The sequence below is a fragment of the Lycium ferocissimum genome, chromosome 2 (assembly GCF_029784015.1).
Source record: "Lycium ferocissimum isolate CSIRO_LF1 chromosome 2, AGI_CSIRO_Lferr_CH_V1, whole genome shotgun sequence".
NCBI lineage: Eukaryota > Viridiplantae > Streptophyta > Magnoliopsida > Solanales > Solanaceae > Lycium > Lycium ferocissimum.
In genome coordinates, this window is record NC_081343.1 from 52,547,715 (window position 1) to 52,564,134 (window position 16,420).

Genomic DNA, 16,420 nt, shown 5'->3' on the forward strand with positions numbered 1-16,420 from the left:
GTGGTGGTAAATAATTGGGATGAAAGTTGTTAGGGGGTAAATAAATACAAGTTAAGTTTAGTTCTAACTAAACCGAGTTTTTCGTGCGAGTCGCCGGGTTAAATGATGTCTTTTCTCTATATGTAACTTCAAATATAGTATATATGAAATTTGCCGAAGTGGAAGTGCCATTTTTTTAAAAAATGTAAGTACAAATTGAATAGCGTGTCCAAATAGGTTGCCCCTGAAATTTTACATCTTTTTTCCATTTTTCTGCACTTAATTAATACATTACAAAAGTGACCTTACAGTTGATAACTAACAAGTAAAAGCAGCTCATGATGATCATGGGAGCAACATTTTTAACGAGCACACAAGTTGTAAAAAGACTATGGTTTTAGCCCTATAACTAAGATACTACAGTCTACAGACATAAATAAACAACTAAAGCAGAGTGGTACATGCAAAACAAATTCAAGCATCAAACCAGAAACATGCATTATCCAACATTAACTAGCTAGTACTGATCTTAATCGCTATGCTCGCGATCCCTCTTCTTGCCCCACTGATACACACAAAACCTGATCTTCTTAGCTGCGGCCAAGTATTCCACTCCCTGAACCGGTTCAAGTATGGTGAGTACAATTTCCTTCAACGTCTTCATCCTCAACTCATCAGCTTCTTCCATTACACCTGCCATGTGTTGACTATGTTTATCCAAAGGTTCATCTGCATTCTCACACTCTCCCTTTTTCTTCATCTTGCTGGCGAGCGGCTGGTCCACCATGTCCTCTTGCAAGCTAGCCAATCTCGTCGTAAGGTTCCTCTCTTCTCGAATCGTCTTTCCTTGTAACTCGTCGATCATGGTGAATTGTTTCGATGTTAACTCACGGAGATCTCCACTTTTAATCCCCTCAAGGAACTGACTTATATGAGACTCAGTTTCCATGCCACTGAGAGCGTAAATTAAACGTATGAAAGAGGAGGGTCTGCACCCAGCGATCCATAGGACCGAGTTCTCCAACGTAGTGCCTGAGGCAGGTGCAAAGAAAGGAGACACATCCTTTCGGGCTAGGCGGGTACGGTTGTTAGTGTAGTCTTGGAAGTGGTTTACTATTTTTTGGATGAGTTGTCTGAGTTTGTGTTCATCTTTTGGGCCGTTTCTGTTCTGAGCTGCAGCTTGTTCAAGCTCTGTAAGTTCTTCATGTTGAAGATTCAACCATGTCTCCTGTAAGCATTGTTCCTCCTTTCGATCAGTGTTTTTTGAACTTGCCATTTTCGTTATATTTTGGTATATTATTCATGACGTATTAACACATATATAAGGCTCAATTATTACCTAGCTGAAAACTGACAACAATTAAGGCAAAAAGAAATATAAATCCCTGAAAGAAGGACAAAGATCAATTGGGAGATACTATTTTTTTTTCTCACGCAAATTGGGATATTTGTGAGAAGTTACGTTGTGCAAACTTTAATCCTCGTGTCTCGCTGACATATTACACGCAGCAGAAGATAAACCTTGGTTTTGCCTTTTTTCATCGACTTGTTTATTTTTTTGCACATATCGAGGGTGTTATTTGCACAAATATTGAACAACATTTGTCCATATATGCTTGGTGAGTATTCTTATTCGGTCACCCCAACACTTCACATAAAAAAATAGTCCGGGACATTTCTATGATATCCATAAGAGGAGGTTGTGTAGATTGTAAGCACCGTCCACTAATTCCAACTTGAAGATTGTGGATTTGATTCACCAATTGAGAGCAAAAAAGGAAAGCTTCTGAGAGAAGGGGTTAAAAAATCTGTTTAAAAAAAATAAATTGATAACCATGAGTTCAAGACTCAATAAGTAGGAAAATCCACCATCAAAATCAAAATTGAACATATATGAATATTATAAATACAGTTGATAGCTTGATTCTGTGGAGTAAGTGACCAAAAACCAAAAAAAAAAAAAAAAAAAAAAAAAAAAAAAAAAAAAAAACACTAAGTGAACAAGGTCAATAATACTACTTCCTCCGTCCCAAAAAGATTGTTTGTTTCATATAAAAATGTGCCACCAAATATTTATTTCTCTTAAAATATATACTCAGTCAAAAACACCACCACATAAATTAGCACGAAAAGAGTAACTTTTCTAAAGACAATATTGACCTCTTGGACAAAAAGTCTTACAAAATATTTACTACATAGTAATGAGGGAATTAGTCCTCACAAAATGTATTCATGGACAAGAAAACACCAGCAGCATACTCTGCTCGCCGTCGTATAGTTGCAACTTGCCCCGAAATCAGGCCTAGAAAACGTGAAGAATCGAAAAGAACAAATTGATTTTCCAATCCAGCGCATCATGTACTCTAAAATGCATTTAGGTTTGTTAGTTTGTTTTGTTTTGTTTTGTTTTGTTAGTAGTGTCATGCCGTTCAATAAATCTGCAATCTTGTAGTAGTAATAGATTTATTTACTCAAAGGGGTTTCTTACAGGCAATAATATGGACATTTATGACGAGCAAGATGACATATTATTCTCCTAAAATGTTTTGGGCACGTGCATGGTGGCAAATGAGTCTTGAGTCAGGCCGTCCAACATGATTCAATCCATCTTTTTTATTTTGCCTTTGAAAAAATGGAAGCTAATGTAACTTTTCATAAATTATTAGCTTATGTTCTTTCTAAATTCGCATAATTTTCAATCTCCAAATTTAATCTTATATGTTTGAATTTTTGTTACATTTTGATCGTGAGTCATATTACAATAGTTTGATTTGTTTTATGAATTTTTGACCGAAGTAAGCCACTATTTAAACCAATTCACCAAAATAATACGTTTTTTTGAAAATTGACAAAACTAGAATAAACGTATTCCACGGTAACAAATTAGGTGTTATTTTATTAAAAAAATTCAACGGACAAAAAAGTTAATGGTTGACGCCGTTAAATGATAATTCGTACTCATGAGTAACGTTTTACCCTTAATACGTAACTGAGAGTAACGTTTCTACAGAATCAACGATCAAATACTGCAAATTGGGGACTCAAAGATTCTTTGCTTTCTCTTTTAAAGAGAAGAAACTTTAGTGGGTAGAATCCTGCAAATTGGGGACTCTGCAGAATCTTGAACTTTTTTTTTTTTTTGGTTGATTTCTTTCTCCTCTGCATTATTCACTTGTAAAGTTTCATCTTTTTGGTCTAACTTGACAAGTTTTGGCACATAATTGAAGAATATCTGTTAAAACCCCATTTGTCCTTTGTGCTTAATGAAGATTGTTTGTTTATAAAGTTGGTTCCTTTTCTTTATTTCCTTTCTTTTTTGGTTGTTTCTTTGAGGGGAGAGGGAGGTTGTATAGATTTGGTTGAAAGAGTTGTCGTGATCTTTTTTTTTTTTTTTTTTTTAAGTGTAAAATCTACCATCAATTTCTGGATATGGTAGCTCTTGACACCTTGATATGGACTCTAAATATGAATAAATGCTAGGAAAATCATAGTATTAGATTCAAAGAAATCATTTAAGTCCATTTGTTATGTTGATTAAGGATAGTATCTAGGGCAATAACTGAAATGGAGTGTATCATATTAGTGAAGGATTCTTTGCAGGATTCGATTGTCTACCTGGATTAGGTAGAAACGTTACTGCCAGTTACGTTTTAGCCTGAAGTCGTAACTCTAAATTACGATTTAAAAATATTTTTAGAGTCGTTACTTACAGTTACGTATTAAGAGTAAAACGTTACTCACAAGTACGAATTATCCTTTAACGCCGTCAACCACTGACTTTTTTGCCCGTTGGATTTTTTGAATAAAATAATACCTAATACGTTATTGCGAAATACGTTTATCCTAGTTCTATAAAAAAATTAAAAACGTATTATTATGGTGAATTGGTTTAAGTAACGGCTTATTTCCGGTCAAAAGCTAACGACTTGGACCTATTACTGACATAAAGAAACAAAGCAGACTATTACGTGCAAAACAAAAACCTCATCAAACCAGGAACATTATCCAAAATTCTAGCAGAAGTTATTAATCGGTATGCTCGTGATCCCTCTTCTTGCCCCACTGTTGCACACAAAACCTAATCCTCTTAGCTGCAGCTAAGTATTCCACCGCCTGAACCGGTTCAAGTATGTTCACTATTTCCTTCAACGTCTTCATCCTCAGCTCATCAGCTTCTTCCATTACACCCGCCATTAACTGACTGTGTTCTTCTAAAGCTTCATCTGCATTCTCATACTCATCATCATTATCACCACCTCCCTTTTTCTTCATCTTTCCCGCTAGCGGCTGGTCAACTATGTCCTCTTGCAAGCTAGCCAATTTTGTCGATAGCTTCCTCTCTTCTCGAATCGTCTTGCCATGCAACTCGTCAATCATGCTCATTTGTTTCCCCGTTAGCTCGCCAAGGTCACCACCGATTCTTTTCCCCTCAAGGAAGTCACTAATATGGGATTCAACATCCATACCGCTCAGGGCGTATGTAAAACGGATGAATGAAGAGGGTCTGCAGCCAGCGATCCATAGGACCGAGTTCTCCAATGTGGTACACGTGGCGGGTGCGAAGAATGGTGACACGTCATTTCGGGCTAGGAGGGTACGGTTGTTAGTGTAGTCTTGGAAGTGGTTTACAGTTTTTTGGATGAGTTGTCTGAGTTTGTGTTCATCTTTTAGGCCGTTTTTGGCCTGAGCTACAGCATGTTCGAGTTCGGTGAGTTCTTCATGCTGAAGACTCATCCAAGAACAATGTAAGTATTCTTGTTCCTTTCGATCAGTGTTTTTTGAATTTGCCATTTTCTTTTTTCGGGCATTGGTGATAACAAGTTGTTTCACGAATCGGATATGTTGGTATATATATAAGGCTCAAGTACCAGAAAAACGACAATTATTAAGGCAAAAAGAAATACTATAAATCTTGAAAGAAGGATAAAGAGCAACTGGAATATGGTTGTTTTTTCACGCAGTTGGGCTATTTAATTTGTGTCATGTTGTGCAAACTTTAATCCTCCTATCTTGTGGACGCGCAACAGAAGATGGATAAACCTCGATTTTTTTTATGACTCGTTAGGTTGTCCAAACTTAGTTAAATTTTATTGTACGTACATATCGAGGGTGTCATTTAATTTGTACATGTAGAACAACAATTGTCCATGCTTGGTGAGCATTTATATTATTATAAAACTGTCCGACGCCAAGGGCGGATCTAGCCTATGGTTCAGATGAACCCGCTTTGGTTCAAGCTTTATTTATTCTTAGAATTATACTACAAGAAAGTAGAGATACGACGACATTATGTAAATGTCGTATTACGCTTCTTAAATGTCGCAAATTCATTTCCCGACATTTAATTTACATTTGTGTCAAATGTCGTACATTTCAGTGTTGGAAATTTTCCGACATTTAGGCAAATGTCGGTGAGAAATTTACGACATTTTGGAAACGTCACTTAAAATTGCCGACATTTAAACTAATGTTGATAAAACTTTTGCGACATTTATTTACAACCTTTATTAAATGTCACATTGGTATTTTTGACATTTTTGTTAAATGTCAATACAAAAATTACGACATTTATTTATAACCTTTATTAAATGTCGCTTTGCTATTTTTGACATTTTTGTGAAATTGTCAACAAAATTTACGACATTTATTTTCAATCTTTGTTAAATGTCGCTTTGCTATTTTTGTAAAATTTTCGACATTTAGACTAATGTCGGTACCAAATATTCAAAAGTATTAATAATAATTCACTGTTCGCCTTTTCATCATAAAGAAAATATTTATATCAAACAATCATAAAGATCAACCTTTATACACAATGTAACAAAATATTATGAAATAGTAAAAGTCAATCAATTGTATTTCAAAGGACATATCAGAGAAAGGTCTCTTGCAAGTTAGACGCCGTCAAATCAAAGGACTTGTTGTTCTATCTCAAATAAAACAAATTCTAACTAAAACATAAAAGCTAAAGTGATTTCAACATGAAACTACGCCAAACTTTCTCTTTAATTCCCTAAACTTCTAGAATAAATTCTGCAACAAGACAAATGGAATTCATCTTTCCACAATTCGAGCATCACTTGCCAATAATTGGTATCACACACTCTTCAAAAGTGCTGCAAAAGAATCAGACAGAAAAATAGAATTAAAAGCATGTAATAAACGGAAAAAATTTAAAAGTGTTTTACATGTTTTTCCAAACTTACCCACTTCTTTTTTTGTGTGTCAACTCCGTTATTTGTGGTGTTCTTGATTAAATTAACCTCAAGAAATATTCTCTCGCAAATCGTAAAACACCATCCAAAAATAGACCCATCAATTTTTAAATAGCTAACAAACAAGTGCACGTCATCTTTTATTAAAAACTAATGAGAATTAATCATACTTCACTCAAACAATGACAACTTTCCTCAAATCAAACCAAACCAAATCTTAACTGACAAATTGATGGAAAATTTACAGTTCATCTCATGGGAAGTTTTCAATCATCAGAAAAGACACATAAGGTGTTTTTTTTCTTTTTTTGCATAAGGTAACATTGACACAAAAGGCGTTTTTTCTAATAAAGAAAAGTGACAAGAGCAACAGATGAACATTGACAATCCGTACATATTTTATGATGATCCTAATAATTTTTAGGCAGTGTCTGCTTTACATGTGAAGGGGAATAAGAGTGTGATGGTCACGGTTAATCATGTAACCACTATATACCTTTACTAGCATGCCACCACACAGAACTGAATTGTCGCATGATTTTACCTAGCAACTGACACAATGACATTCTAGTGATGTACCATCTAATAAAAAGAACTTGATGGAAGTTTGACAGTTGCAGAAGTGCAGATTGTTGTGATATGAAGAAACAAAGAGGAAAAGAGGAAAAGAGGAAGAAGAGATCTCAGGGAGCAAGGAAAACAACTTAGTTTTGGCTCGTAAATATCATGGCAAGAAAAAGAGAAATAATAGGAAATCGAGAGTTGGCGGAGTGATGGAATACACCCTTGGACTGTGAATATCAGCTTTCTTAAGTTTATCTAAGCAAAAAATGAACCGACAACAAAAACAACCAACAAAGCTCCACAAAGTTTTTAAAAATCCAAGGTAAAGACCTATCTTGGCGTTCAGTGGGAAAGTGATTCCAAGGTGCTAACACAATGACTGTATTACTACTTCTAATTTATTTCAAGGATTCAAAAGTCACATCATTAAAAATCACGGTGAACTCTGCAAATGAGCCCACAACCGTTCACGAAGTTCAAATGAGTTCAAAGAAAAACATGGTTGAAGACATAAATAAAATACGTGTTTCGAACATGCTCACCATAATTATCCATGCTAGTCAAACTTGTCAAATTCTAACACTTGCAGTACCCATAGTTCATTTTTTCTAGAGCACACACATAGTAAGGAGATTAAAATAAATTTTTAAAAGGAGTAAAGGGAAAAAGGAAATACACTGAGAATTAGCACGTAATTAGCTTGCTACAACTGACACTTTGTTTCTTCAATTTATCAGACAAAATCTATATATTCAAGCATGAAGTTGAAAATCATAAACAGAGAGTAAAGAAATCTAAAGCAAAGATCTAAAAGTGGTTGTTCAAGATCATATCTATTATTTTTTTTTAAATATAATCACCCATCGAAGCTTGGGTGTGCTTTTATTCCTTCCAGGCAAAAACATGCGAGGGGGACTTAAGGCCTTACCTCCATTACAAAAGTAGGATTATAGTATCTCTGGTGGAGGATGTTGTTGAATCATACCAACAATTCTCCTTCTATCAACACTTTTTAACTAACAAAAAATTAGCCTTATCATATCTTATCCCGAGACAGGCAATGGCTTTGTCTAACCGAAAGGGCCTTTTGCCTCTCTTGGTAAGTTCTGGTAATTACAAAAAAAGAGTGAGAAGCATTTTTGGCTAAGACGTCACCCGATTGGCTTCCCTATAACAAAGGGAGTTACCTTAGCATTTGCTTGGCCTAGGATTTGAGAAATGTCTTCAATGATACTCTTGAGTTTAAAGAAGTTGTTTTCCGTTGTTTCTCAATCATCTCTTTGATAATAAGAGAGTCATCCTAGCTATTCCTCCAATGTGAAATTAGTGTATCCAAACAAATTCCATCTTTTGTATTGGTTTTATCCTCTCTAAGGCTTACACCATATTCTCCAAAAAATTTTTTGATTCTCCATATTTACGCACACTGCCGTTCATTATTGCTTTTCATGTTTTAAGGAGAAAGCCATGATCCAAACACCGCCTTTCCAAGAAAGACAAGCCGGATTGGTCATCTCTAGCTATTCCTCCACCTCCGCTTCTCCAATGTGAAATTAGTGTATCCTTTAATATAGCTCCCATCCGTATTCATTTTTATTTGTCCTTGATGTGGTTTTTCCCAAAGAAATTCTTTTCCATCTTTGTATTGGTTTCATCCTCTCTAAGGTTTCACAAAGCATAGGCCAAGGCATTGCCAAGTGTAGGGTACACCATTCCTATGGCGACTCTTATATTCCACAGATTTGGTGAATCATTCTACTATACAAAAAAAATTTTTTTTTGATCTCCATATTTATGTGCACACTGCTCTTCCATATTTCCCATAGCACAAAACAAGGAGTAATTTGTACCACTAATTTATGAATGCGATTCTTGGTATTGGTGCTCCACCGCTACTTAAAAGCTTTTTGATGGAGTTCCATTAGTTGTTGATGCCTAGTGCACCTCCAAACATCCTCCAGATCTTGGTTGCGCATCACTTTCCAAGAAAACATGCGGATTGTCTCTGCCTGGGGCTTGTGCAAAAGAACAATTAGTATCTTCCTCCCCCTCCGAATTCCGAGTCCGACCATAGCCTCTTCAAATGGCAATTTTCCTTTGATAACCCTCCATGTAATAAAGGATACTTTAAAAGGAATTAAAAGATTCCTTCATGAAGTTGTCCTTCTCCTTCTTTTTCTCGCTACTTTCCCACGCCGATCCGTTAGAAAAATACCATCATTAGTAATATTCCATATAGGGGTATCATTAATCTTCTCTATTACCAATCTTTACGTAAATTATGTGGTGTACTAAATCCTCGTGAAGTAATCCATTCGCCTTTATGAATGTCCCATCTTCCATTAGAAATAAAGCCCCCACTTTTAATTTTCCAAAATTGGTAACATTTTCAAGTAATCGGACAACGGGCCTAGCCCCCGTCTGAAGCTTATCCCACCGTAAACTAATATCTCCTTTATGAATTTCCCAAGGATATTATTTTCGGCTTCTAGTTTGATTTGCATCAATTTTTGCCAATCATGTGATTGACCACATCTCCATTTTTTTGAAACCACATGACCCCTTATGCATTTTGCCTTAAACTTGTCCATAACGAATTCAAGTTCCACCATCTTTTCATAGCGAGTGTATTGCACACATCCCGCATTTTTCTTGATCCTACTCCTCCTTCATCCGTAGTGGTAACTCATGTTGTCCCATGATACCCAATGATGTTTGGTTTTTTCACTTGAGGATCCCCAAAAGAACCTCGTTGAAATATTTTTCCATTAGTGTTATAGGAGGACACATTACTAGAATGTGAGTAGGAATAGCTTGCAAAACATGCTTAATAAGAATCATTCTTCCACCATGAGATAATAACTTACCTTGCCATCCTCTCAACCCCGTTAACAATTTTAGATATCATATCATCAAAGTAACAAATTTTCTTTCTACCAATATACAAAGGACACCCAAGATAGGTGAAAGGAAAAGGTTTATCCATGAAGCCCGTAAGACCCGATTCGTTAATTCTATAGGCGGAGGGCTTAGGAGAAGTGAGGAAAAAACTTTTTTTGCTTGTTAACTAATTGCCGCAGTTCTTTTCATAACTTTAATAATTTTCATGATAAGCTTAATAGATTTAGAATTGCCAGCGAAAATAATAACATCATCAGATAGGCAAGATGATTTATAAAAGGCCCTTTTTATGATTCATAGAGAAAGGAATAAACTCATCTACAATATTAAGACTATTAAGCTTTCTAGAAAAAACCCTTCGAAGCAATGATGAATAAAGAAGGGGAAAGAGGGTCCCCCGTTTCAAGCCTGCTTCCGAATTGAAAAATCTCCCGTCCCGGTTCCATTAATGATGATAGAGTACCATACACTCGCAAGCAGAACTTCAATTAGTTTTGTAAATGATTCCCGAGAAACCAAACTTATGTAGAACAAAGAATCAAGAAATCCCAAGATAATCTATCATGGCTTTAGCCATGTCTAGTTTGATTACTACATTACCCCTTTATTAGGATTAGAGATTCCTTGAATAATCTCTTGAGCAAGCAAAACATTGTCGTAATCATCCTACCTTTGACAAAACCACTTTGATTTTCTGAAATAAGTTTTGGAAGTAACCTATTAACTCTTATAGATAAAATCTTAGTAATAATTTTAATGGAAAAATTACTAAGACTCATAGGTCTTACTTCTGAGAAAGTAGTAGGGGGGGTTCACTTTAGGGAATAGAGCTAAACATGTATGAGTAAAATATCTTGAGATTGGACTGCTCTCTTAAAAATTCTTGGACAAATTCAATAACTTCCTTTTGATGATTTGCCAGCATTTTCGATAAAATCTTCCGTGTATCCATCTCGGTCCTCGTCTAACTTGTGGGGCCATGTGCTAAAGATAGCTTCATGAATTTCCTCTTCCCTCGGTAAAGCACTAACATCTCATTATCATTCTCAAGTGATGATTCTTGGTATCACATTAAGGTCGCTCATTATCAACATTCCTCTTCCGATTGCAAAACAACCTCTTGAAACAAAAGAGATTTACCAATCTTGCCTTCAACGCATCCATTTACCTTTACTATTCTCGATTCTACGGATATTAGCCTTTCTTTCTTTCTCTCTCACGACACTATGGAAGTACCTAGTATTACTATCACCTTCTTCAAACCACTTCATTTGGGACTTTTGTTTGAGTAATGAATCTTGCATGGATTGCCATCCGATGTATTCTCGTACGAGTCCTCGTTTAGATCCTCTCTTACTTGTCACTATTATCAATCGCTTCCGCATCTTCTAAAGCTTGTACTTTTTCCTCCCATTCCTTAACCTGGTCGTAAACATTGCCAATTGTGATCCTAGCACGATCTCCCGAGTCTCTTACTAAGCAACTTTAATTTTTGATTAAGCCTCCACATAGCATTACCAGAATATTCTCATCCCACACATTTTGAACCACATCCAAGAAATCTTCTGCTCGTCCAAAAATTTAGGAATCTAAAATAGCTAATAAAATTGAAAGTATCCCGACACTTTAATAACAAGGTCATGGTCGAACCGCCTGCCAAGCGCTTAACCACATTATATATGATCATTCACTAAAATTCTATCTAATCTCTTCCAAATTTTGTATCTAGATCCCGGTTGCGTTGCACCAAGTATACTTAGAACCCACAAAACCAATATCAAGTTACTCCCACATTGATCCATACAAACCTAATAAAGTCGATACTTTTATAAGCTCTATGTGGTAAGCCACCCATCTTTTCATCGAATCCATTATAACATTAAAATCACCACCAATGCACCACGGCGTATCAATATTGGCACTAACATTGGCTAGGCTATCCCATAGATCTTTTCTTTCAGTAGAAGTGCAGTTGGCACAGTTGACGCACACAAACCGATCTCTAACATTTTGTTTAAATTTGAGGGTAATCGTTGTTCATCATGGATGTTATCCACCACTTCAAGGTTTTTGCTCCAAAAGAACCATAGCTCGCCATTCTCAAATGTGATACATTCATTAAAACCCAAATATCTTTATAACCTTCAATCTTGTTTTTGTTGACTAAAGGCTCCATAATGGCTACAAAGTCACTGTTGTTGATTCTGATAAGATTTTTCAATCTATGAATAGATTTTTTGGATCTAACACCCCTTGTATTCCAAAAAATTGCACTGATCATGGAAAATACGAGGGTGAGACTATTCTAAACTCTTTCCTTTTCCAGGGAACAGTTTTAGCTCTTGCATCTTTAAGTTTCTTGCTTTTTCCTTTATGTTTGCTTCTTCCCCTTTTTATCGGAGACAATCCTGCTTTTCAATCACTTCCTTCAAGTGACTTTCAGCCGTACATTCCCGGGTCTTCATCGACTTCCCCTTCTTCCTTGTCACGGACAATGTTTGGGGCAAAAAATTGAATTAGGCTTTCTCGCCACTTCATCATCGAGTTGCCTTCAAAATCATCTTTCGTTTATCATTTTCGCAGCTTTTTAGATCTACCACCAGCTTTATGCCCTCACAATCTTGAGTCCGGAACTTAAGCTAGTCGAAATTTCCTCCTCTTCTTCTTTGTTATCGTCCCATTTCTTTCTTTGAGATCTTTGAACAATGTTCGTCATTCTCATCTTTGTTTTCCTTCACTTTACTTTCTTGAGACATTTGTTTTCCATTTTCCTTTCCTTCATGAGTGTCTTGATTTTTCGACCTTGCTTCGCAACCTTTGGTCACTGTTGTTCTCGGTATTGTCTTTATCTTTTTTGTTATGACTTGGTTTGTTATGTTCAACCATTTCCTTGTTGCTATTCTCATTTTCCTTCTCATGCTCTTTGCCTTGATATTCTTCTTCCTTTTGTTGCTCTTCATTTTCAAAGTGCTCCTCCTCATTATCCGTAGTAATATCTCTCTTTTCCATTCTCTTCTTTGTTATTCCCCTGCTCCTTTTTATGGGATCTCCCAAGAATGTTTTTGAAATGCACCTTATTTTTTTCTTCTTTTAAACTTCTTTTTTCTTCTTCTTGGTTTTGATCCTCTCATTAATGGTAAGAGCTTCCTCCCTCTCCTTTGTCTGTTGTCCATTCTCTATGATTTCTTCCCTTTGATTTTTGTTTTCCACATTTTTCCTTCCATCATTTTTCACCTGTGCATTGTCCTTGATACTGTCCTTGGACTGTTGAATCTCACTGTGGCTATCGTTCTCTTTTTCCCCATCCTCTTTTACCTCTTCAGCTTTTTGTTTATCTTTAGCCTCAGCTTGCTTTTTTTCAGCATGTCTACATTGTAAAATAGTATGACCAATTAATTTGCAGTGTCTACAAAACTTTGGTACATTCTCATACTCAAATTTTTGAGTGAAACCTTTCAACGGACTATCCTCATCTTCTATACCAATCCAAACAGAGTCAATTTTTGGCTTATTTAGATCAACTTCCACTCTAACCTTTGCCATACTCGGTCTAGTCCTGTTTTCAGTGGCCATATCCATAGAAAGAGGGGTACCAACAGCTCCTACAATTTGCTTGACATAGTGCCAAGAATGACAATGTATAGGTAGAGCTGGTAGCAAAACCCACACCGGAACAATGGGGGAATCTACATCTGGTCTAAAATGGAGACCACTTTTCAAGCCACATCATTGGCCCGTCCATGAATTTCTATGGACCTTCCGAACCAAGTGTTTTTAAAGTCATCTTCGTTATCAAAATCAAGCATAACGCTTCTATAATCATAAACTCCTATTTTACAAGTATTCTCTTACCGTGATTTTTCTCGCGAATTTGGATCCGATTCTCTCAATTTGTGGTCGTGTCTTTAGGAATTTGCCGACTAGGGCCGGTAATCTTCCGCCATCACTCCATAAAAATCCCTTTTCTTGAAAATCACCGCCGGAATTCCGTTATGGTTGGATCGTCTGGCTTTGACTTCAGGGTTCCCATATCGAATAGGATTAGGGGTGGGGATAGGATTTGGATTTGTCGGGGATTTCACCGCAAAAGAGTAGGTCAATTTACTTGATTGTTATCACGGTGTCGGTTTTCCAGAGAATTGCTATTTTCTGTGTGAGGCACCGGAGGTATGGCCACCGGCGTCCCCATAAGCGACAGCCGGAGCTCCGATCTCCCAGAGACACTATGAAAAGGTGAACGTTATGTTGTTAACGGCCTTTTGTACGGAGAGTAAATCTATTTTTTTACTTTTGACACATCCACTAAGATCATATCTATTAGAAACTCATAACCAATTGCTAACCTCAAAGCCTCATTCGTACAACACGAACATATTGGTAGAAGAGAACATGACAACAAAAAGGGTAAAAAGAACACATAACCCAACTAAAAAGGCGAACATCGTGAAAAAATGACAAACAAAGATCTTACATTGAACACCCCAACTCAAAGAGTCAACCGAGAATTAGAAGAGCACAACACATAGCTTTAAACACGAGATGACAACACTTGGAAAATCACATTCAAAAGATGTTTACTAATTACAATACGTACGAACTCACCCTTTTTGTTGGAACAACCGAAACGAGGAGATAATGATTGTTGGCGGTCTTCAACTGAGTTATGGGAAAGCTATCACAAAGAGGAAGATTAGTATAATTAAAAGGAAAAATAAATGGCAAAGTTAACTTAAATTAAGAATCTAGTAAATCGAATAGGTTAATGATAAAATTTTGAACTCAAACGCTTAAAATTCAAATTACGAAATCGTGGTGGCCGACCAACAATTTTTATGATAAACGCATTAATTCAAGACTCAACAGTCGAAAAAATCCACGATCAGACTCAAAGTTAAATCGATATATTACAAAATATAATTGATAACTTGATTCTGTGGAGAAAACTAATGATGTCATATGCCATTAAGTAGAAGTGAAGCTAGAATTTCACTTAGAATTAATAATTTATAGTACATACTCAATGAATTTCTTAAAATAAATATAAAAATTAAATCAACGTTAGTAGATTCAGCCGAACTTGTAAACAATTGTCACACCCCAACCTTGGGGGGTGTGGGACTGTGCACCGAAGGGCCGAGCGAACCAGTGGCCTGATATCGAACCCGTAACATGAATCATAGGCCGACCGAATAACAATTGTAAGAAGTATATCATGATAACACACCAGCTTAAAAGGCCCAACAACACATATATGCATAACTAGGGCCGACAAGGCCACAACCAAGAAAGATGACTATCCAAAAGGCCGGCAATGTCACGACCCAAACCAATGAGTCATGATGAGTGCCTGATCTCTAGTGACCAAGCACTCATAACTGGACAAACGACTAACAAGGTCTTGGTAACTTACGAAATATCCGACTCACGAAAGGATAACAATCTACCATCTATATATATATATATTTGCCGAAAAAAAACCGGTGTGCAAGCCGACTAGGCCGCTACATATGTTGTACACAAAAGAATAGGAGCCGACAAGGCTACATCATATGTCAAATACATACAACTAACTCTCTACAGATCTCTAATAGAATACAAAGCTGTAGAAAGGACGGGACAGGGCCCCGTCATACCCATATGCATATCTACATCTCAAAAATAGCATACCAAAATGAACTGTAGCTCCGGATCAAGTGGAGCGCACTGACCACCACTGGATGAAAGTCCTACTAAGCTGGACCGCCTATCTGTCTACCCGAACCTGCGGGCATGAATGCAGCCCACCAGAGCAATAGGGGAGTCAGTACGAGTAATGTACTGAGTATGCAAGGAATAAGAGTAACATATACATAAGAATCATGAACGGAATCTAAAACTCAAAAGCCAAACTGACTGTCTGAATGCATCTGTATAACTCTGTATAACTGACAATGCCTCTCTGGGCGTAAAATAGGCATGCTCTCAATGATAATCATGTATATATGTATGTAAATATATAGGTCATAGTGCTGAGGAACGTTCAGCCCGATCCATATCTCATATCCCGTCGGCCTCTCTGTGACCATTATCAAAATCATCGTCACTGTGCACTCGCTGATCAGGTGGCAGTGCGTATATAACGCCTATCCCTTTTTCCCTCATACCCCATATACATATAATATACGCGTATATAACACCTTCTGGTCACGGGTCAGTATGCATATGTATATAAATGCAATGCATGAATAAACAGAATACATAGAACTGAATAAACAAAATACATAGAACTCTCGGAGTGACATAAGGTCGTAATACCTTCGATAGACATCCTTTGAGCTAACATCATCAAATATAAGAACTCTCAAAACACATGAACAGAAGGGACAATCATAAACGGGGTACAGGAACATCAAAGACTGAAGTACTCCTAGTGCTTCTATGGGTAGAGTAATATGGAAGCTCGTTTACTTGATGGTTAATTGGTTCATATCATAAAATCATGCCAAAGTGAAAGAAAGGATGGCCTTAACATACCTTAACTGTCACGCCCCAAAACCCACCCTAGACGTGACCGGCATCCGACGTCATGAACAACATCGGAAGAACCTTATAAATCAATAACGTCAAACCCTTTTTCGATAATCTTTCATTTATTTTAATTGAACAAGTGATAAACAACTAAATTAAATTTAAGATCACAATTATGAAATAAAATCAGCGGAAGTCAAATCAAATACTTAGTTAATAAATATGGCACAAATGCCCTAACGAGTCATACGAGA

General features: G+C 36.6%; 3 protein-coding genes across 3 annotated transcripts; all 3 read right to left on the reverse strand.

Moving 5' to 3' along the window:
- Positions 1-209: 209 nt before the first annotated feature.
- LOC132048173 (protein DELAY OF GERMINATION 1-like) lies at positions 210-1,371 on the reverse strand. The gene has a single exon (XM_059439083.1). It carries the CDS (start codon positions 1,253-1,255, stop codon positions 509-511), a length of 747 nt encoding a protein of 248 aa, XP_059295066.1. The 5' UTR covers positions 1,256-1,371; the 3' UTR covers positions 210-508.
- Positions 1,372-3,872: 2,501 nt separating this feature from the next.
- On the reverse strand, positions 3,873-4,770 carry LOC132047728 (protein DOG1-like 3). The gene has a single exon (XM_059438732.1). The coding sequence runs from the start codon at positions 4,768-4,770 to the stop codon at positions 4,006-4,008; it is 765 nt and encodes a 254-aa protein (XP_059294715.1). The 3' UTR covers positions 3,873-4,005.
- A 7,979-nt stretch (positions 4,771-12,749) lies between these two features.
- On the reverse strand, positions 12,750-13,232 carry LOC132047729 (uncharacterized). Its single transcript, XM_059438733.1, has one exon. The coding sequence runs from the start codon at positions 13,230-13,232 to the stop codon at positions 12,750-12,752; it is 483 nt and encodes a 160-aa protein (XP_059294716.1).
- Positions 13,233-16,420: the final 3,188 nt, after the last annotated feature.